At 33.6% G+C, this 24,229-nt stretch overlaps 1 protein-coding gene across 1 annotated transcript; it reads left to right on the forward strand.

Annotated features, from left to right (window-relative positions):
- The first annotated feature begins 564 nt into the window (after nt 1–564).
- On the forward strand, nt 565–23,943 carry LOC138318192 (acidic mammalian chitinase-like). The gene is made up of 16 exons (XM_069260370.1): nt 565–690; nt 1,544–1,724; nt 3,668–3,887; nt 4,339–4,475; nt 6,361–6,487; nt 11,641–11,826; nt 12,398–12,514; nt 13,040–13,199; nt 15,243–15,408; nt 15,845–16,103; nt 17,059–17,171; nt 17,697–17,826; nt 18,643–18,834; nt 20,717–20,833; nt 21,695–21,917; nt 23,634–23,943. The coding sequence occupies exons 1-16, from the start codon at nt 633–635 to the stop codon at nt 23,789–23,791; spliced, it is 2,544 nt and encodes an 847-aa protein (XP_069116471.1). The 5' UTR covers nt 565–632; the 3' UTR covers nt 23,792–23,943.
- The last annotated feature ends 286 nt before the right edge of the window (nt 23,944–24,229 follow it).

A 24,229-nucleotide genomic window follows, 5' to 3' on the forward strand; every position in this document is an offset into this window, starting at 1 on the left:
CATATGTGGATATGAAGGATATGTATATTCTACCTTCGGGATCACAAAGTGTTGTAAAACCCTCGGCAAGCCTCGAGTTTTACATTCTGTGACCGTCGGGTAGAATATCCCTATCCTTTATATCAACATATGAAAGAGTCTTAAATTCTTTTACATACACACAATACTTTCTAGCTAGGTTTTGCTTGCACATTTGGTATTTCATAGGATCAATTCTAGATTTCAGCTTCGGTGATCTCGATTCGTTGTTGTAGTTTACTACAGTGTTGAGTAAAAGAAGCAAAATATCTTAATAAAATTAGTCATTTATTTGTTATGTTTTAAACGGTAACAGTTAATGCCCATTACTTACACAATAGATATGATACACTCTATGCTAATTGATCTGTATGGATCAAGTTTATGTAACACCATTTAAACGTACGCAATTGGCATCCTGCTTTGTTGCTTAATACAATTAATTTAATGGTCCCTTAATATCGTGCGTAACTGTAGCTGGAGGGAGTGGTATATAACATCAATTAGTACACGTCTCTAGTACAATGATGTTGGTTGAGTAGATCTTATAACTATAAGTTAGTCTGTCAAACGGAAAGTGTAAAGACAGGACCACTCAACGAAGAAGAGCAATCATGATGGTCCTGACACTTCTGCTGTGTGCAATAATTTTCCATATATCAGAGTCTGGTGGTAAGTACCTTTTTTCTAATGAGGCATGTATACTGTTAACCAACTTTCTCAAGTTAAATTCGCGAAAGTTAATCTTCCGGAAATAATATGGATAATTTGTGCACAAACAACTCAAAAATATCTTAATTCAATTTTAAATCTGCGAAACTGAATCTTCAAAGAATATATAAATATTTACTGAAATGTAGACACTGAGGATGCATCTGTATTAGAAATATAAAGTTTATTCAAAGATTCGTTCTATAAATTCTACTTGGAAAACTTAGAAAACAATGGCAAATATTGACAAAATTTTCACATTTGCATAACTTGCGAATGTGTAGAATGGTTCCCATAGCAACTTATGTACAACTGCAATGATACACAACCATCATACCATTTATAACCGGCAAGCACTCGAATTATTTCATCACTTGTTAACATGACAGATGTATTGGTCAAGGGATCATTATATGTATATACTCTTTGTTACTTTGATAAAACTAATATAGGTATTACATGCTGTTTGATCCCTTTCCAATGTTTTGCAATAAATATTCGATTAAATGAAAATAGTCGGAGGTTGCTATAGGTCGCGGTACGTAATACCCCAATGTCCTGGAGGTAAACATATCATAAAAGTATGATGTGGTAGGCTAAAAAGTATGGCCAGGATTTTAGATGAAAGTGTTATTGTAAATGATTTAAGATGGCACTAAATTTTTTTCGGGCTCTAAATTTGTTCACCTAATTCAGTTATATAGGTATAATAAGCTATCATTATAAATCCCATTGCGCTAACCTGCCCTAAACCTTGCAATTTCGAATTTGCGTTATCATACTGATATTTGTTATTTTTTTATCGTTTTCGAAGTGTCGAATCCCCGTCGTACATGTTTTTACGATGGATGGGCTGCCCAGCGCCAAGGTATAGGAACTTTTACTCCTGATATGATTGATCCATTTCTCTGTACTCACATCATCTTCGCATATGCTACAGTAAGACCTCAGAAAAGGTGGTCGATCTATCGGAGAAAAGTTGCAGACGTTAAGAAGTAAGTACTGCATGTGATATAATCATATTATGCTGTATATTCTCTTTTATCAAATCCTGGTAATGTTTTCATGCATGGAGATATCGACATCTAAAACAAGTATGGGAATAACTGTTATATAGATTAACGGAGGTGTACAAACCACACTACCAAACATTTTAACACGGAATAGCGAAATAATATACTTGTTTACAGAATGTTAAATCAACACAGATTAAACTAAAATCTAGCAGTTGTAGAAGAGAAATTGAGGTCGGTATATTAAAATAATTCAAATATCAAATAAATATGATTAAAAACATATTCATTTATTTCAATAAAATCTTATCTAAACCTGCTCAAAATCAATCAATTTAGCGTATATACTTTACTGAAAAACTGATAGAGAAATAAGAAATAGTTCTTGATGATTAATTTCATTTTCTTTTCTTTAAGATAGTCTATTTTTCTGATTTAAGGTGACTTTTTTCCCATTCTTTTTATTTGCATTGCTCTCACGAGTATGTTTAGCTTTACCACCAGTAGTAGTAACAATAGACAAAATACAAATGTATGGTCTTGCTAACTGAATCGTATGTAAAATGTAGATTTCAAAAAGTACACAATATTGAATTCATTCATAGAAATTAGTATAACAATGTTCATTACAATAATTATTTCAAGATAACATTGTATTATCTTTATATGTATGATATTGTAAATATGCTCTGTAGAAGTAACAATGAATCAATAAAGTGAAGAAAAAAAAAACCAAAACAGAAGTTACAAACTAAGTCAAATAAAATAATATATACATTTTAAATGACAATCTAAGTAACGAAGAAGAACTTTCCGAGATATATCTTAAGCATTTTCTGAGAAACAAAAGTATCAAATATCAATGATCAAAATCCAAACACATATCTTTATTTCCTTGCACGAGGAAAATTGTTTTTATCCGTCAGACAAGCCACACTCCTTCCTTTTTCTATGCATACTAACTTCGGCACTGAAACTATAAATCAACATCCTTTTTCGTGCGATTGTCTTTAGCAAATTTCAAGATCAAAGTAAATTTGCGTAAAGTTTATCTCCATGAATTACAATATACGTCATATTCATTAATAGAAATTTCCACATAAATTTTCAATCCACTCTAATCTTCCTTGATCTGTGAAATGAAAATCGCGAAATATTAAAAGCCGCGAATTAAAGTTGGATAACAGTAATTATACAGACATAAATGACGTTATATTAACTGCTGTGTCTGATTAGGATCACTATTAGTAGTTAGTATTAGGGCTAATTTCGTTCTGAATCAGGCCCTCTCCAAATTGAGATGGTTTAAATATTATCATAATGATTATCATAAACGATACTCATCATTTGAACAATAACTGAATGTACAATCGTGTTTATAATTAACGCAAAAGTCCATATGAAATAATTTGTTTTGCTTTAAGTGCACACACAGTCAGTAATTATTCCTGATAGAACATAGTAGGATTGGACTTTTTTACAATCTATCAATTATGCTTATAGTTTCATATAGGTCAACTTTAAAATGTTTTTATACAATACGATTTAAGATTGAGTGTCGATATTAAATTGATAATCTGATTATTTGTTCTCAGATCTCGTGAATATCTAAATTTGATGAAGAATGCAGCACTCCATGTTGAATTTTCATTGACCGTTGTCATTTCCCCTCCCGTTTTTGAACACTGATAACAATTTGCAATAACATTACAAAGAATTTTTCTCCTATACTGAATGGAAATGTAAAGCAAGACATTACTTTCAACAGAAATGTCCCGTGATTACCGGCACGACGATTTCGATAATAATGACGTGAAAATATGGTGCCAGCCATGCATTGCACAATGCTAAATAAAGGAAGTTTACTTAATGTAGAAGCAAAGAAAACATAAATATAAATATGTGATCAATTTTTATTTGCACAGCTACAAGGCACTTGCGGATCTCAAGACAATCAATCCCGAACTCAAAACATTAATTATGTTATCGGAAAACGTGGAAGGTGATTTGGACAACATGGCACAAGATGCAACAAATAGAACTACGTTTGTCGATTCGATAATCCCATTCATGAAAACTCAAGGATTTGACGGTTTCTGCCTTCAATGGAAAGGGAATTCTGAATATTTTAAATCGTTTAGCGAGGTAAGGTATAGATATAATAATACAATTATACAAATTTTGTTCTCTTTTTGTAACTCCATCAGACTACATAAGGTATGCAGTTTCACACTTTGTTGTAAACATGAAAAACAACTTTTATTTAGTAATGCACACGATCAATATTTATAAAAAACTTCACAAAACACGTTGTGGTCGTCGTGTGACAACGTTCTTGATATGAGAAAAGAAAATGATCAAGTATGGGTCTGCCAATTGGATATGGACACAGGTGGACACAGGGATCCGTATGTAAAAAGTTTGGCATGTCTTGTGTTGATCAACCGAAGTCTTACACTCGGGTTGAGATATCGATATCCCTATCGCGAACTTTTTGTTGACAACCAGAATTTTATGCTCGGGTTGTATTTAGATATCGCTGTCCACTTGTGAGATATGATTATAATAATATCTAACTTATGTATTTGCTTTACAGACAGTACGTGGCGCCTTTGATGCCGAGTACGACGCAACGGGTACTAGATTTCTTTTCATTGCTGATTTAATGGGCCCTACGCTGGACAAATTTAATAGTTATTATAATCTGAATACTATTAAAGAGGTCGTCGCCTCGTAAGTATGATGTCTTTCTAAAAAGTACGCATCTGCATAAATGATAATAAGTTATATCATATCTTCAGTTACAATAATTTTCTATCCGATAATACACTTATGTCGCCTGAGGCTGTATTACATGGCTACCAGTGGCGTAGGAAGATGAAACGTAATGGGGGGGCAATGGTCCTCAATATTTCGTAACACCCCCCCCCCCTCGCGCGCTCCGCACCCACAGGAGATATACTTTTTCATGTATAATTACATATAATCCTTGTACACATCTGATAGACAGTGGCTGCGCTACCTGGAAATAATGAATACACAAATTAGCGTGCGAGTTTGGGGGGTCTGGGGTATCCCCTGGAAAAACATTACGATTTAGAATGACTGAGATGAGTTTTACCATGTATTTTGATGCTTTTTCGAGCGCCGAAGGCGCGAGATTTTGGTGTTTTGGGGGTCCGGGGTCTCCCCCGGGAATTTTTTTGACAATTAAGAACGGCTGAGATGAGTTTTACGTTGCATTTTGTTGAATTTGCGTGCGCCGTAGGCGCGAGATTTTGGTGGGTTTTTTTGTGGGGTACGGGGGTCTCCCCCTGAGAAAAAATATTACGATTTTGTATTTTGACGATTTTAAAGCATTCTTAACACGGCAATTTTTCGATTTAAAGTTACCTTTCGGTTTTTGTGGGGTACGGGGGTCTCCCCCTGAGAGAAAAAAAATACGAATTTGTATTTTGATGATTTTAAAGCATTCTTAACACGGCAATTTTTCGATTTAAAGTTACCTGCATTTAGAAATGATTATTGTAAATGTCGTCATATCATTATGCAACCCAGCTCGATCTGAACATACCGGATCCACACCATCGGCACATTGTTGTGTAACTCAAAATAATAATGATTTGATTGTCTTGCCAAGATATATAAAGAAATTCATCTTTTATTATTTTTTGAAATAGTATAATCCCTTAATGGACGTTTTGAGTCTAGTTCGAGTGTATTGAATTTTCATTATTAAAGGTTTGAACATTACGCGCTTGAACATTTTAGGAATAGCGCCGCGCAGCGGAAAATTTTCAAAAATGAAGTATAAAAATGTGCAGGAGGACCCTTTTTTTCTTTCAAATGTGCAATTTTAGAAAATTTCACTCAGCGAAAATGGGGGGGCAAAAAGACATGTTTGCCCCCCCATTCTGCGGAGCGGGGGGGCAATTGCCCCCCCCCTGCCCCCCCCCGCTTCCTACGCCCCTGGCTACCCATGCGATACAACGGTGTTTTTCATCATAATCGCCGTAATTCTGGTATTTAATTTACGGTATTAATATCGCATTTACTATATCTGGATATTGTTGCAGATAGCTTCATCAAATTAGAGTCATTTGTTGCATTTAAAATAACAGAATTTTTTGGATTAAGGATTTTTTTTCTAAATAGCTTCAATATATCTACTCGTAATCTTCGAATAACCGGGTATCCTTTTGTAAATCCGTAATATGTTTACTTATTTAAAAGGCGGCAATTCTATGTAAATTTTGATCTTTCACTGTTAGCCTTAAAATACAGTTTCCTTGATGATAATACAATGTTTTACTTACAGTATAGAAAACATACGATAACCGCGGATACGAATTTTTACTATAACATATCCAAAATAACAGACAAACAAAATATAATAAGTGCATGTCAATATATATTCATTCTTCTACATTGCGAAATAGCACATACGTGTTTATAAATCGACAGTTGAATGAAAGAAGAGACAAATTTGAAAGTGCAAATAATTTTTGTTAAATTTCGAAAAATATATAAATATATATTAATATATTTATAAAAAGATAAGAATAAAGCAAAAATAAGAAACGGCTTTAGATAACGTGATGATCTTTTCTGTTTAAAGGAACTTCGATTTTATTACTTTACAATCGTATGCTTTGTACGAAGCTGATGCAGATAATGTTGCTACTCACCACAGTAGAAGAGTATCTCGATCAACTAATACTGGGTTACGCCGTTTCCTGAACATGGTAAGTTATACACAACGAAAGTATCGCCATTTTTACATCAAAACAAATATATCTTTTAATGACAAAAAACAATGTATGGAAAAACACATGGAAAGATTATTAGGATTTTAATGATCTTTCCTAATAAGATTTCAGTCTCGTCGAAATCTCGTCTCAACTTTCATCACACAGTCCTTATTTTTCTCTCTATCAGTAATAACTGAGAAATGTTATGTGTTTATTGTTTGTCGAATCTTTACTGAAATAATGTTTTTCGAAATGTTCACTTTGGTGGTCTTTTAAAATATTTGGTCTAAGACATTGAGAGATTCGAGATAACTCAAATTCAAATAGCCACTAAGACTACGAAATCTTTTGAGTGTTCATTGAATGTTGTACGACATTACATATTGATACACTGTATATGCATTTTTATGGGTCTACATACTGAATCCGAATAAAAAATCTGAACCTGAAGTAGGCTGACTCTGAATTTAATAATTTGTATAATTAAACCGAAAAAAAGACAGAAGAAGGATAATTACAAAAAAATATGTATAAAAAAATTGCTAAAACTTCAAAATTAATCTTACTTAAAAATAAGAAAAAAGGGTATTTTAATAACAAGTGTCACAAAGATATACACTTATTCCTTGCCTTTTATTATACCTTCACCATTCGACAGTCTTTCACATTTTAATATATTAAGTGTCATGATTTATCTTCCGAAGCGACGTAACCATGAAGTTCTGTTTTGGGATTCTATCTCAAGTCGAACCATTATATTGAATTATATTAACATTACAATTTACACTTTGCATAATTCCATTTATTTTATGATGTTTTCTTTAAACCAAACAACCAATACAAGTCTGGATTAAATGGCCGCAGTTTTTTTTTTATATTTAATAACCACAGCAAGATACTTATTCTCACATGACGAGCAGGCAAATTACATTTAAAAAGGTAATTTCCTCTCCCTATATTAACCAAAGCAGGTTAGAATGTTACCTAAACTAACAATACATAATTGACTAGAATTGAATACTTCAGGTACATGCAACGGTGAGCACCCTTTGCTGAGTACCTAGCCAGATCAACGAGGTTCCATCGTACACTCAGGGTAAATCCTTGGCGAGTATCTAAAATTAATATTATCCACCAAGGATAGTTATAATGTCTCCACCACGGAGAAACCAAAAACTGTATCCATTATACAGTTTCCATATCTTCCCCATCTCTACCCACTGGGATTCACCAGGCAAGTGAGAGAAGGAGTTTACTCATCCCCAATAAGAGAATAATCATCACCCAAAATTTGCGCCATTGCTCAAAAATTAATTTGACGTCAGAATCTTCATTAGCCTCTGCAGTCATAAAAAGCTCTAATGCCCCTTGTATGTTATTAAGAAAAAAAATTGCATTTCCCACATCCTCGAGATGCACTCCATCTGCCCTAAACCATTCTTAACAGTCATATGTGATATCTACATGCTTTATGACTCTACGTTTATTTGCCAATATAGCCCCACAACCTACCCGATTAACCCCGATTTTAAGATACAACCTTATCTATCCGAATAGATGACGCGTAAGCCCTAGATTTCTATCTACCTAAACGTTTAATTATGAATATTATAAATTCCTCTCATAGATAATGTTGTAGCTGCCCAAATTTCAAAAGAATGATACTTTAGATTTTGGTGTGGTAACCCAGATTAACAATAATTTTTCGTAATATCAGATCAGAGGAGGATTGTTATTCTGTATCCAAACATTCCTCGATTGTTTAGCCTGATTTTTATATACAAATGCAAGGACAAACGGGGTTACATTGGATCTCAGTAATTATAATTTTTGCTGAACTACAATACTGATCCGTTTTTGAACGAGGTAATATAACTTCTCATCCGTCCTCTGCAACATATTAATTGGAGACAAACCAGGGGCATTTTGACTTTGTTGAAGTATATGCTACCTCGCCAACTCCAAACAGGCCAAAATTTATCAAAACAAAATGCTGTCCTAAATAATTGAATTTCATACCTTGAATTACAAATCATGGGTAATGTCTTTTAAATTTTTTCCTAGCAAATCATATATGATAGGCGCTTTTGAAGCCTCCCACTGTTTTTAAAGACTCACTACCTTTCAAGAATAAAACATTAAGGGATCTTTAAAAGATTACTAAAAGAATAATAACATAGGAAAATATATACCGATGTTCTGAGATGAGCTTACAACACAAAATAGATGCAAGATTTACGCTGTTTTGTCGTGTGGCGCCTTGATAGTCAACTATCGCGCAGTATTTAGGACGACGACGGAAAACATAAGACGACCCGCGTTATGAAATTAACATTTTATTTATTTCAATCAAATTGCTCAGAAGGTGATGATACATGTAGTAGTAACGATAGTTTAATAACTTTTGTGACTCTACAAAATTATCGATCTCTTTTTACATTCGATTTTTAAAATCAAAGGAAAGGTAGTGATCCTTTAACAATACAAATTGAAACAGGATCTTCTTTGTGTACATAACTGATTGAAGCCAAATGTGACTTTACTGTGTTTGGGTAGAAAAGTTAAAAGGTGTGAAAGTGGCACTGGCCATACATGGCTAACCCTAAATAATGACCGGAATTGATGAAAACAACATAATGCACTTTCATAAAGAGCTTTTGTGTTGTCCGAAATAATTACGTTCAAAATTCGTCTAATTTCATCTGACAAGTTGACCATAGCTACGTTGGAATCGGAACAGGTGCCCTTTCTACTTGTGGTACCAGTCGATGGAATTTGTGTAGCTGTAAACGTGACAAGTTATTTGTTACAACATTTAAATAACCTGGAATGTGTTACTATGTTAAGATGTATACATCCCAGCATAAAACAAACCTTAGCATCGCCAAAACTATTACAGATTTAGTTGTTATAGTGTTTACTATAGCGACAATCGCTTGATTGTCACTACGATATAGAACTTTCTTATTACGCAATTTTCAACCCAAATATATACTGCCACAACCAAGGGGGAAAAACTCCAGAACTGTAATGTCATTTGTGTAACCTAATTCGAACCATGACTTTAGTCATACCTCATAGGTCCAACTCCCCTTGAAGAATGCAACAAAGCCATCCCCTTTTTTTGCTGAGCTATCCATGTAAAGCTCCATATCAGAGTTGGTTGTCCAAAATTGATCGCTATATTGATTTGTCATCAAATGACTTGAAAAAAAATTAACCAAAGTTTCAAATCTTCTCTAATGTCATTTTTTACTTTAATATGATGATATGGTTGTGTAAGCTCTATTGTCGCGTTGATTATCCGCCTACAAAATGTACGACCTGGTATAATTGCCCTACAAGCAAAGTTTAACATTTCTTACAATGACTGCATTGCTTTTATAGATATTTTTGGCCGAGTTAGTATTATTTTTTTCTATGATTTCACGAATTTTGTCTTTCGGAAACGAACACACATTTCAATCGTGTCAATTTCTAGTCCTAAGAAACATATAATTGTAGAAGGAGCTATCGGTACACCTAGCTCGTCACATACTTCCCCAAACTGTGTTAGCATCCTCCAAAAAGGAAATCATCCAGATTATGTAACAATTCCCTTGGAGAGATTTGCTGGTATACTGTCCACTCTAAAAAGTACCCGAGAGGGAGCACCCTATTGTCAGACAATACTGACCTGCAGCCTCTCTAATTATCGACATATAATGCAACAATTCTAAACATTTATCTGAAAACCTTTGTAAAAAACTATAAAAGCGTCTGACGACTTTTCCATGTTTGACATAACATCTAACACAACACGTGGCCGTTCACTAAATGCAGGCTACTACCCGCATAAAAATTGTTCAAATCGGCATTCCCCTTAAGCAGTAACGGCAAATTCATATATCGATTGGCCTTAATGTTTTGCCTGTATATGCACATGAGCAGCGGGCCCATCGTCTGCACAAGGCACAATATTTGGGAGCGGCTCGAGTTGACACCCTATCTGTGAGCAAGCAGCTGCGAGCGGGGACCCCATGCTCGCTACCCTATCTGTGTCACCCCCTACTGATGATCGAGACGAAATGGCCGCCATTACTTAAATTCAAAATTTTCTTCACCGATGGTTACTATTAATAAAATTATACATACCACGCTGATTCACTATGTCATGCGGGTTGGGGGCAGGACTTTCCCAAGACTCGTCCTGTGGTGGGTGGTCTTCCTCCTCATTCAATTCCTGGAACCTCGCCGGACGTTTCATCTTCCGTGTTGTCCTCGGCCTTGAGGGAGTACCGTCGGGTCTTTTCTCCCTCCTAAAAACCGTAAGCGATCTTGTATGAATACTCTTTTAGATCGATATTATAAGGGAACATTTCCCTTCGCCATTTGAACTGCTAGAATATGGAAAAGTCTTCCCGAATATGTTATATCAGCTGCAAAAAACCAACTATATTAAGAATACATTAGATGAAATATGGAAAAATCAAGATATTATATACAATTAAAAGGCAATGGAAATGAACTTTAAATACAAAATAGATAACAAATACGAGTCTAGTGTAAAATAACTTAACTGTTCCCGTACTGGAAAACAACTAAAACTATGCGAGTTCGATCACTGACTAATGACTATGGCCATGCTGTTCTATCTTTTGAGATTAAACATACGTTTAGTTACGCTTAGTTACGGTGGAACGATTAAAGGAAATCGATGGTTGAGCTCTAGTCGCGAAGACTTGTGCATTGCAATTTCTTGTTTCTGTGCACATGCGCACAACATAAAACTAAAATAAGTTCGATCACACTTTAATTTCACAACGGTGACTATAGCTTATGATCGAACTCGCTCTTACAATAATAAAGCAAATATAGTCGATAAGTAGGTACCCATGAATGGATTATTGGTTATAAATCAGTCACAGTATATCTTCGACATTTTCGAAGAGAAAGAGCTTTTATTTCGCCTTTACACTTCTCTAGTGTGTGAACAAAACGCGAGTTAATAAGTGTTTTCGATATGACCGAATTTGTAACATTATTTCTATTGTTGGAAAGCAAATTCAAGATAAGTTTGATATTTAATGATGTTAAAGTTTAGCTGTATTTATGCTTAGAATATATAAACCAATATCATTATATCGTGGATTTATTTTTGTATACAGAAAAGCATTGGCGACTACTTCAATTACCTTGGAGTACCCAAGTCGAGCATGGATATAGGAATTGCTACATACGGGCGTGGTTATACTTTAGCGAATTCTTCTGATAATGGAGTAGGAGCTAGCATCTCGGGATTGTCCGTTGCTTCAAATGATTCTGCGATTCTTGGATTTAGGGGATACTATGAGGTAATATATCATATTGCGCTATTATTGTACGTAATGCTTTGTTGCATTGATATAATGCATACTTCACTGAAAATGTTAAAATAAATAAATAGATACTTTAAAAGGTAGCTCCAGATTCATATATCAATTTTGTTAACATAATTTTGTTGCATTTCAAATTTCGAAAGTACAAACTAGCTTCCGATTACTATCTTATATTTTTGTATATTAATTTTGTTAACATTACTTTTGATTCGTTTGTTTCGAAAGTGCACAAACTAACTCCAGATAAATATGTTTAATTTTGTATATCAATCTTTTTGGTGCTGATTTAGTTTCGCTGGGCGATTTTTATTAACTGTAATTATACATGTAATTGTTTTCGCTCTCTAAATAGAATAAGCGACAATAATACAGAGGTGTATTTAACAGCGACAGAAGGCATACACGTAACGGCTAATTATTAAAAAAAACCCAACAACAACAAAAAACAGCTATAATTATGATTTTCTTTTTATATAAATGCCAAAAATTAATCTCGTTTAATGAAAATAATTAAATAAGGGATTTGGTGCATATGTTTCTTTTCTAGATTTGTGAATACGTGGAGAATGGCAATGGGATGTCGTTTGTTGATGAAGGGGTTCCGTTCTTTGTCCAAGAAACATTGTGGATTGGTTACGATGACGTGATGAGTGTCACGGAAAAGGTATGTTAAGATTTAAATAATAGAGATACTGTTGTAGAATGGTATATACATTTAAATACTGTGTTCAAACACATAACACTCACACACATACACACACACACATATATATATATATCATATTAAATATCAAAGAAACACAATTTAACAAAGCATGACAAATCAAATATCCGGGCCTCGAACGCATGATCTACAGCACCCAATCGCCTAGCAAACATACCTGCGCCTAGGCGATTCGTTGCAATAGATATTGAGTTCGAGGCCCGGATAGGGCACGAGTCAATAAATTGTCATTTTAAATTGTGTTTCTTTGATATCTTATATATATTATATATAATATTATGGAGACTATATATACTTATAACATATAATAAAGTCAATCTCCATTGTTTATCACACAGTGTATATGCAAGCAGTATCAACAGTTGAACATTACTTTCATATCTATTAAACTTTTTATAAGAACATGTAAAGAACATCATATACGATATAACGTTTAAAGTTTTAAACTGGCGTTTTCACAATTAGGCGACCTGGGCATATAATGAAGGCTACGGAGGAGCCGCCATCTGGTCAGTTGCGTTGGATGACTTTAATCAAAACTGTAACTCGTCTGGCAGACCATTCCCACTTTTAAATGCCGTTAAGGATGCATTTGACGCTGCTACCACCCCACCACCTCCAAAGGGTACGTTCGAAAAACTCAGTGGTAACATAAGTAAAATTACTATACCTTTGCTTCTTTTTCACTATATAAAGAGTAGAGAATATAAATGCTATTAAAATCCAGTCTTTTAGAACCACTATTTACCGGGTAAATAGTCATTCGAACTATTTACCTGAAAATGAGCTATATACCTGCATTCAAATTTTCGCGGACTTTTGCTTAATCATGAATTTGATTGGATAACGCATTGGGAGTACTTAATTCGGAACCTCTCTGACTGTATCTCATTCCCAACGAAAAAATCACAAAGCGCTTAGGTGATATAGATTTGACGCTGCAGACGACAACTTGTTTACAACACGGCCTCCAGATTCGACAACCTATACGAGGAATCTTTCGAAAAATTGTTGACCGATAGGGACAGTGGAAATACACAGCAGTCCATATTTTAAAGGACTACGTCCGAGAAAATTCACAGGGCACTATCGATGACATGGAATGTGAAACAAGTGAAAATATCAACGGGCTATATGTTATAGCATTTTTCTCAACGGTATAATAAAACACTTATTGAATGGGTTTATTCGAGAAATATCACTTTTATTGTCCCCCTTGACACAACTATTTCCCTCGGCTTCGCCTCGGGAAATAGTTTATGTCTCGGGGGACAATAAAAGTGCTATTTCCCTCATACCCATTCAATAACTGTATACTATCACTGCAAAACAGTTTATATAGGTAACATTAGTCAAGCTGTTAACCCAACCTAATACAGATTACAGTAAGGATGTCAACGAATATTCGAACATTCGTTCGGTATAATAGTATTCGAAAAAAGAAAACGCTATTCGAATATTCGGAAAAAATGCATATTTAATAATAACAATGTAAAGGCGACCCCTCATGTAGTACCTCAATAATCGACTATTAAATATTTCACATACAAGGTATACGTAAAACAAAGGCCAGGTGGGTCAGGTAAATAGTACTCATCCCCGGGGTTTAACCAAATGTCAATACGGAGGTTTCAATGTCTGATGCATTATAATATCTAGTTATATAATGTAACGTATCAATGTAATGTGAGCTGGTTAATGAATATAAGATGAGTAACATGTAGATGTAATGTAAGAACATTATTGGATATAAATCGAGTTACGTTCATATGTAGAATAGGATTATAAATGATTGTATTGAAAGTAAAATAGAGATATAATATGAGAACAATAATAGAAAATCAAGTTTTACTGTAAGCAATGTATAAATGTTATATGAGAGTGTTAAAGCGTGTTGAATGTCATATATACATAATGTGACAATAACATATTAATGGTAAATGTAAATAATGAATGAAAATGTAATATGAAAGTTAAAAATAAATGTGACAAGAATGTAAATGTATCATAATGTGAGATGTCTCTCTACACTACATAGTGTACGCTGCGAGTGTGTGCGAGTGTGTTGTTTTTCCTGTCTGCACTGTATAAATATGCACTATACTGATAAACCAATTGGTTTAATGTAATAAAGAACTGAACTGAAGATATCAAACCGTCGGGGGTAAAGTACGATTTACTGGCGAATAATCACACATTCTGGTGATTGTGACGTCACAAAATTATACTCAAATTATAACGGAAAGTGGACTAATAGAAGGTCGTATTGGTATGAGTGTATTGAATAAATATCCTCATGTGTGAGGACATGTATGTCATTTGGATCAACATAGAACACCCACTCCTTTTCGTGTGAATTGAGGAAAAGTCGAAATAATTTGTTTTCACTGTTTTCCATGACAATTGTTATGAGTGAACTAATCCACAATATATCATAAAGGTGTGTTCGAACGAATGTGTAAGTAAATAAGCAAGTAAATAAAATGTGAAGGCGAGTATTCAGTCATTATTAATTAATAATCAATGTCGTAGTCATTATCAAATAGTAATCAATGTCGTGGTCATTATCAATCAATAATCAATATCATAGTCATTACCAATTAATAATCAATGTTGTAGTCAATTCAAATTGAATAATAATTTGTGGTTTATTCTGCTTGATCGACAGAGTACAGACGAGTGTGTTACTATACCCTGTGGTCAGCCAACCGTACTGGACCTGGCCAATTTACTGTCAATGAAGTCGATCCATTCCTGTGTACCCACGTAATTGTAGCATTCCTCCCGATATCGAACGACGCTGATGAAATCGACATACCTCTGAACATTAGCTAGTAAGAAATACTGAGTGACAGATTTTGGATAAAAAACCGTTTTAAAAAGAAGAATACCGCTAGTTAACCAAAACAGTATTGTCTTGGGTTTTTTTCACAATCATTTTCTACAGTTTCTGTTCACTTTCATGGACAGAATATTATTATGGACAGAATTATTTTTAATAATTATAAATCATGATTGATGTTTAACTTTATTTGGCGTTAACTTCAATAGAAATCACAACATTGGAGTGATCAGCAACTAGACGCTGATTTCAATTCTTTTTATACTCTAACAAATCGACACAATGGTTATCTCCAATGATTTTTAAACACATTTTTACGTAGAATTGTAGGTTTTTTTGTGATATTTTTTTTTTAGATTTGTATTCATTTTTTTTTATAAGATTGTATGTTTTGTATTAAAGTATATTTTTGTTTCTGTATAACACAGTTATCAGGAAGCGGTCGCGCTGAAAAATGCAAATCCAGACCTGAAGGTTCTGTTTTCTGTTGGTGGGTGGGCGGAAGGTAGTGCCAGGTTTTCTTATATTGTTTCTGGACCAAAACGTAGGAGATCGTTTGCCAGTTCTTTAGTTGATTTCATGAACACTATTGGTTTTGATGGAATTGATATATCCTGGCAGTATCCCACTCAAAGACACGGTGCTAGACCTGATACAGATAAAAAGAACTTCGCCATTCTCCTAAAAGTGAGTAAAGTTAGACGTTGTAGATTAATAAAACTTTTCCCGATTTTCCTTTTAATGGTGATTATTAAGAAACTCATTAAATTTCGTTAGGTTAATCATATAATATTCATAATTGAAGTGGAAGAGTATTAAAGTTATTCATTCACGAGAAAGAATAAAAAATATACCAGTAAATACATCAGTGAATTTGTCACTTTTCGAAAGCAGAGAGCCCCTTACAAAATATGGTACCCTGTAGTGGACAGTTTGATGATACAAAAAGATAATAAGAATGAAGTTTCATAGTTAGGGAGACAACTCATGAGGTTTTCATTACCAATCAATCATTTGAATACACGTTATCTAATTTAATAACACTTTTGTGATCATTTTGCCGTTTGAAGTTATGAATAAATTTTTGTATTATTTTTGAAAATAATTACATTGATGACCATCTTCTACCTTGTATTGTTAAATACATATTGATTTAATGTTGTTATTTCTTTAAGATTAAAGATTTTTAAGAAAAGGAAAACATGTAGTGAATCTATAAAATAATATGATTATTTATGACAGATAAAGGTTTTTTAATTGAAACTTGTATAAAGTATAACAGATATTGAAATACAGTCTACCGTGGTTTGAAAATGCATTGAAAGATGATGTTACTTAGATAGTTATGTTTGGTTGAACGAAGCAATCAGAGAACACTATAGCACTGTCGATTGGCAGTACCAGAAAAGAGAGAGAGGCCAAGTAGGTATTCAATACTTCTGTATGGAATTCATTAAAATAACTTCTTATACATTTCGATTAAAGTAACAATGGTGTCGTTGTTCAATATGGCAGTGTAATTTGAAATATATTTTTGTGGTGCAGCGTTGGCATTTTCAATCGTATATATGTAATACTATGTAATTCATATCCTTACTATGGATAACATGCCATTATTCATCATGTTATTTTCTTTTTCCAGGTGATCAGAAATGAATTATTGTCCCGGGGATTCAATGATACGTTATTGACCATTGCAGTAGCTGCAGCACAGGAAAATATTGACTACGCTTACGACTTTACGGCTTTGGCAAAGTATGACAAAGTTGTTAATATATCTGAAATCCCATCTATAATCCTAGCTATCATAGACAACTTCAAATACGATATTCATGCAACAAGTTATTAAATATATAGACCATCTTACAACAAAGGGGTATAATTAATACGTACAATTGAAGGATCGTACCCACACAATGTAAATGTAGCTGTTTTAGCGTAATGCTGTTTTAGCGCAAACAATATTTTTATGTTTTTGGGCTGCGGTTTCGCAGTGAATAGTTCGCGCATTCATTAAAATGGCTATATAAACACTATACTGAAAATACAATAAGCTCAATGAGATTTATTCGAAGAATGGTCTAATGTAACTCTCGTCTGTACTGATGGAGTGAAACTAAAGGACGTAACTCTGGAAGATTATCATAAAATTATATTACCACTGCTAAATAGTTCGTTTACTTTCGTTATGTATGTTTAATAATCATGACTATCGTATCCTATCTTTGTTTATCATATATGATGATATTGCTCTCAAGGAAACATTTAATTATTTTTTAGTGACTTATCAATGGACTTTATCAGTATCTTGACCTTTGACATGCATGGTTACTGGGACGAATTTACAGGTCATCATAGTATGTTGAAGCCGCTAAGCTGGGAGACTGGACCGGACGCGAATCTTAACACGGTACGCAAGAATGCACAACACCTGTCGCTTTAAAAATCAAAAGTATTCGCATATAGGCTTAGGGCGTAAACAATTTGCTATGTAAACTCATCAGCTATTTTGCACAAATCGTAAGTATTGTATAAAAACCTTGTGACAAAGTATTGTATGCATATTTAATACTAAAGCTAAATTGCGCTTGCAAATATTGTTTTGTTACACTTGTGGACGTTAATGTTATCTAAATGTAGGATTTATCAAAAAGTATCTTTTCTTTGTATTCAGTTTAAATAAAATTTTATGAAACGAGTTTTTATTCGCCCGTTGCCAGTATAATGTGGCCCGATGGGGTGTGTTGCCTGTGTCTTCGGTGCTTCAGTGATATAAAACTATAAAAAGGGCTAGAGTTCCACTATACAAGAAGACAAAACACGAATATACTGCAGTCTCCAAAAACACACACCACGCGCTTCATACACAAACAAACCGCATACATGGGAGGTCATCTTTACATGACCCTGACTGTTTCTTTTTGTGAATCATGAAGAGCAACTATTAAAAGTTTAATACAAGCTCTCATGGAAAAAAACATTCAAAATTAAGTTAAAAGAGTCAAGATTATTTTTGACATTTTTATCTTTTGATAAATCTTATCACTGTTGAATTAATCATTTATTAATCAAAAATTGATATATTCTATACTTCAAAATGTAAACCAATTTTTTTAATTTAAATGTTTACTTGGTTTTAAATCAATTTGAATCAAACATTAAATGCAGAAAATATGAAAGCTTCGTTGGTTGGACCCATTAAACTTATTGATTACATTTTTATTAGGATTGGGCTGCTCGGTTCTGGGAAATGCGTATGCGTAACGTCAATAAAAATATCATCAACATTGGTGTAGCAACATATGGGCGTGGTTTTGAGCTGTCCTACGCACCCTACAACTGGAGTGGTGCCTATCACGATGGTCCTAATGCCGCTGGCAACTACACCAATGAAGAAGGCTTCTTGGCCTATTATGAGGTCTGTATATCTCATTATCAAAATAACCATTTCATTTTAAAACTCAACACAACCACAAAATATCATATTTCAAAAGGGAAAAAATAACAAATGGATACTATATAGCACGTGTATGTCATTTGCACTGGTCACAATTGTCGCAATTTTATATAAAAGGAGAAAATTAAGACTCTGAATAATAAATCATTGAAATTTGAAATTGTTACTTTAGCATTGTGTACAATAGTTCAAATTCAAACTGCATATACCATATCATTTATCACTAAAAACAAAAATTTATTTGAATTCTATCTACACATAACAGACATATCTATTTATGTTGTGATTATCACTACATGTGACGGGTATACGATATCTGTTTTATAGCAAATAAGGTAACCATAGCAACTGAAATATAGCACAAAATATGGGTAATTAGAAGCATCAGTTTATGAACAATGCATTCATATATGGTGTTATACAAAATATGTTAAATGATAAAGATATATATGATTATATTTCTGTGCAGTAAGGGATTAAAGGTATATATGATTATATTTCTGTGCAGTAAGGTGTTACATGTATATATGATTATATTTCTGTGCAGTAAGGTGTTACATGTATATATGATTATATTTCTGTGCGGTAAGGTGTTACATGTATATATGATTATATTTCTTTGCAGTAAGGGATTAAAGGTATAATTGATTATATTTCTGTGCAGTAAGGGATTAAAGGTATAATTGATTATATTTCTGTGCGGTAATATATGATTATATTTCTGTGCAGTAAGGGGTTAAATGTATACATGATTATATTTCTGTGCAGTAAGGTGTAAAGGTATATATGATATTTCTTAATATTTAATAGACTAAATTTACGAGATCAAAGCAACGTTTCAAACATTCGCGAAAATATCATCCATACGAAAATAACGTGTCGTGGCGTAAGCAAGATTTATTTAAGCATTGAAGTAACTATTTTTTAATTTCATCGGGGTATGAAAGAAATTTTTAAATTTATTAAATGAAATACGTTTACACGTACGATTCCATTAATTTTTTCCAAATCAATACGGAACGTCAATGCTTCTATTGTGACGTCACGATAACGTCGGGATTTCTGCGCCATTCTCGGAATTTTTTTTTTCATCGTGGAATGAAAAAAATGAATAGGCCAATCAGAAAGCCAGTAACAAAGAGAAAATTAATTATATACACAACGAGAACAATCGGCATGATTCAAAAACAGACAGTAGTGACCTTAAAGATTTGTTCAATGTTCTTAATAAAAATAGCGATTGTTGTCACAGTAGACACAGTAAAACAGCACGATGGAATTTAAATGAAGTAGAAACAAAATAAATAATTATTTTTTCATTGTTTTATTACGTAATCCCGCTTTCTGATCGGCCAATACTTTTTTGCATACCACTATGGAAAACAAATCCGATAATGGCGCGAAACCTCGACGTAATCGTAACATAACAATAGAGATTGACGTTGCAATGTCTCTACTGTGACGCGGATTCACACAGTTTGCAAACGTTTTTTTCATACCACGATGGAATTAAAAAATAGTGATATCAATGATTAATTGTTAAAATATGCAATGTCATTAATTTAGCTACAATTGTGAGTTTGATAAACTTCAGTCAAAATTCGTAGAAAAAAGCAATAAATATATCTAAGGCATTTTGATATGTATTTGAATATCCTTTATATTAAGATATCTAAATGAAGAAGAAACATGACCAACAAACTATTGTAACTATATTAGATCCAAATGATTTATATTTGAAATGGTGAAATGTCACGATAAATTAGGAAATATTAACGTGCAGATATCGATATGCTATACCTAATATACATTGAATAGTTCACCAATATTTTGTTTTGTGTAGATATGCCCACTGGTTGCTAGTGGAGACGGCGCCGTCGAGAGAGAAGGGGGAGTACCCCATTACGTCAAGGATACACTGTGGATCGGTTATGACGACGAACAGAGCGTGCGTAATAAGGTATGCAATTTTAAAAGTAAAAAAAAAAAGAAATGATTCCAAAATAGCAGAAAATTTAAGGTATGAATGTATGCATAAGTAGTAAAACGTATATCCTTTATGCCAGTTAAGAAAAATTTCATATTCATTTTTCATTATATAATTTTCTTTTACATCTTTTCTATCACGTTATTAAGGTTTTAGACCACCAATTTATAACTAAAGCTTTTTGATTAACCAAAAGTAACATAACCTCTGTTGACAGTAACATTTTTCTTATAATTGTTCCTTATTATTTCTATGGCAATCAATTTTTTAAAACCATTTATGACTAGTGAATATCAATAAATGAAATTTTCACTTAACTTTTATGTGTTGGCAAATATAAGTTTGTCTTCATTACATGTAGCCTCTGATGACGTAAAACGATACCATTGTGGTAGAAAGAGGTCACACGATTCATTTTGAATATTGGATATGGTTATTTTAAATTTTAAAAATAACTCATCTCCCATGTGGAATATATTTTATATTAATCAACAGCTCGTAACTTCTGCTTATCACATAATTCGCTGGATTGTCACAGACATCGCCCAAGTAATTTATGGACCGAATTCATTGGTTGTGCCGAGTATCCATGGTGACGAAATGTCAAAATGGCGGTGTCACTGAAAAGAGAGCAATTCATTTTGACGTTGATATTCTTCGAAACGTAGATAATTGTAATCATGTAATAAAAGGTATTTTGAATGAATTTACGAGTTATTTCCATTATGGACGTCTCAATGAGTCACCGTAATAAAAATAATTATGAAATATTATAAACTTGCATAGAAAATTACAAATTCATACCCTATATATACTCTTTTCATTGGCTTCCAGATGCAATGGTTGATAAACAACGACTATGGTGGAGTTACGATTTGGGCGATGGACCTAGATGACTTCAGACAAACCTGTGCGTCGTCATTGTCTCCGTCCCCTCTCATTAACACAATCAAGGATACACTATTGGGCTTGGCGAATAACACCTTAACAACAATCGTGACCGACCCCCCAACAACCTACGAATCATCAACAATGTCGTCTACCACTGAGGAAGGGCGTAAGTGTTTGTACTAAAATGACCAATTACGATTGACGGCGCTAATACTTATAAAATCAAGGTCAAAATAGTATCTCGACACCAACTTTTTTATGTTTTTTTTGAGTTTGAACGCCCTATTAACAACTATGATCATTTACCGATTTTTTGTTTTTGTTTTTTTGTTTTTGTTTTTTTTGTTTTACGCCCTGTTAACTGATATGGTCATTTACCGACTTTTGTTATGTTGTTTTAATTTTACGCCCTAATAACAACTATGGTCATTTACCGACTTTTATGTTGTTTTAATTTTACGCCCTAATAACAACTATGGTCATTTACCGACTTTTATGTTGTTTTAATTTTACGCCCTAATAACAACTATGGTCATTTACCGACTTTTATGTTTTTTTAGTTTTACGCCCTAATAACAACTATGGTCATTTACCGACTTTTATGTTGTTTTAGTTTTACGCCCTAATAACAACTATGGTCATTTACCGACTTTTATGTTTTTTTAGTTTTACGCCCTAATAACAACTATGGTCATTTACCGACTTTTATGTTTTTTTAGTTTTACGCCCTATTAACAACTATGGTCATTTACCGACTTTTATGGTTTTTTAGTTTTACGCCCTAATAACAACTATGGTCATTTACCGATTTTTATGTTTTTTTAGTTTTACGCGCTATTAACAACTTTGGTCATTTACCGACTTTTGTTATGTGGTTTTAGTTTTACGCCCTAATAACAACTATGGTCATTTACCGACTTTTATGTTGTTTTAGTTTTACTCCCTATAACAACTATGGTCATTTACCGACTTTATGTTGTTTTAGTTTTACGCGCTATTAACAACTTTGGTCATTTACCGACTTTTGTTATGTGGTTTTAGTTTTACGCCCTAATAACAACTATGGTCATTTACCGACTTTTGTTATGTGGTTTTAGTTTTACGCGCTATTAACAACTATGGTCATTTACCGACTTTTGTTATGTGGTTTTAGTTTTACATGCCATTAACGACTATGGTCATTTAAGGTTATACCACGTTTGACGTTAGGTGAAAACCGGAAAACCCGGGAAAATTTATCGACCAGCGGTCATTATCTGACAACTGCCAAACATCGGATTCAAATATCTAAACCACTCGGCCCCTACTCCGACACTGACGTATTGCATGAGCTAGCAGATAACTTTATACATTTCTTGAATGAGTTTGTGGTCAATATGTGTTATGTAGAACAAGAGGATCAAACTTCCGCTTGAGACTAAAGATAACAATGCGGTCTGACAGGTCAACATTTCGATGTTGTCCTGGTCAACATTTCACGGGCGCATCTGAAATATTGGGCTCTTTTTATTATAAAATAGTTTAGGGTATGCAAAATAAAAGTATGATGATAGGGAATGTTATAGTAATAGCCTCGATCTCAGTAATCCGATGCGAACCAAGGTTAGTTCTTCGACGGGTAAATAGAGGCTATACATTTATGAACTCATCTGAAATTGGCATTCTGATTTATAGAAACTTTAATCAGTTTAATACACTAAAGATAACCTTGAGAAGTTGTGTACGCTTAAACAACCACTAATCATTTCGATGCATATCCGACCTTTATAATATATTAGATATATTTTAGTGTTGCTTTTTTTGCTAAAAACGGGTTGTTTTGATAAATTGTAAATTTTGTAAAGGTATTAATTATAGTTTTCAATATATTTATCTTTTGTAGCACACATAGACTGTTCCGTGGTGCCTGTGGACGGACCTTACCCTAATCCCAATAACTCTAGAACCTTTTACAAATGTTCACATGGAGTGGCCTATCTATACTGGTGTCCAGGAGACTTAGAGTTCAATCCATCACTGTTAGTTTGTGATTATCCTTAATAAATTGATCTAACGATAAATATACTATACATTTGCCATGTTTTTATCAAAGTAAGAACTCCTATCGCATTGACATGGTTTGCTGCATTTGTTGTGATGACTACACTATGCGATTATATTGTATGAACAAACCAATAAAAGCATTTCATGTACACAGGTCGTATGTATGTAATTTTCACGTAGCTCAGTTAGAAGCAACTTTAGAAGCAATTTGTACAGCACGAAGCGAAAGATATACACATAGTGGGCGTAGTGAAACATTGATTTATTTGTTAACAAACGTCATTCTATCAATGTTACAATGTTTCTCCGTACCATAATTCCTTAATAGTTACATCAATTCGTTCCATATCGTCAGCAGTACGAAGTGAAACGAAGGTAAATAACTCAGGTAGGTAACTCCGTCAGAGGAAACCTTTGATAGAATGAAATAAAGGG

The sequence above is a fragment of the Argopecten irradians genome, chromosome 3 (assembly GCF_041381155.1).
Source record: "Argopecten irradians isolate NY chromosome 3, Ai_NY, whole genome shotgun sequence".
In the NCBI taxonomy this organism is placed as follows: Eukaryota; Metazoa; Mollusca; class Bivalvia; order Pectinida; family Pectinidae; genus Argopecten; species Argopecten irradians.

What these genes read in the sequence shown, in the direction of transcription:
- LOC138318192 (XM_069260370.1), top strand. Translation starts at nt 633, where the DNA reads ATGATGGTCCTGACACTTCTGCTGTGTGCAATAATTTTCCATATATCA. An exon ending in TACGCCGTTTCCTGAACATG is followed by an intron (nt 6,488 to 11,640) that starts GTAAGTTATACA and finishes TTTTGTATACAG; the next exon opens with AAAAGCATTGGCGACTACTT. An exon ending in AACAGAGCGTGCGTAATAAG is followed by an intron (nt 20,834 to 21,694) that starts GTATGCAATTTT and finishes ATTGGCTTCCAG; the next exon opens with ATGCAATGGTTGATAAACAA.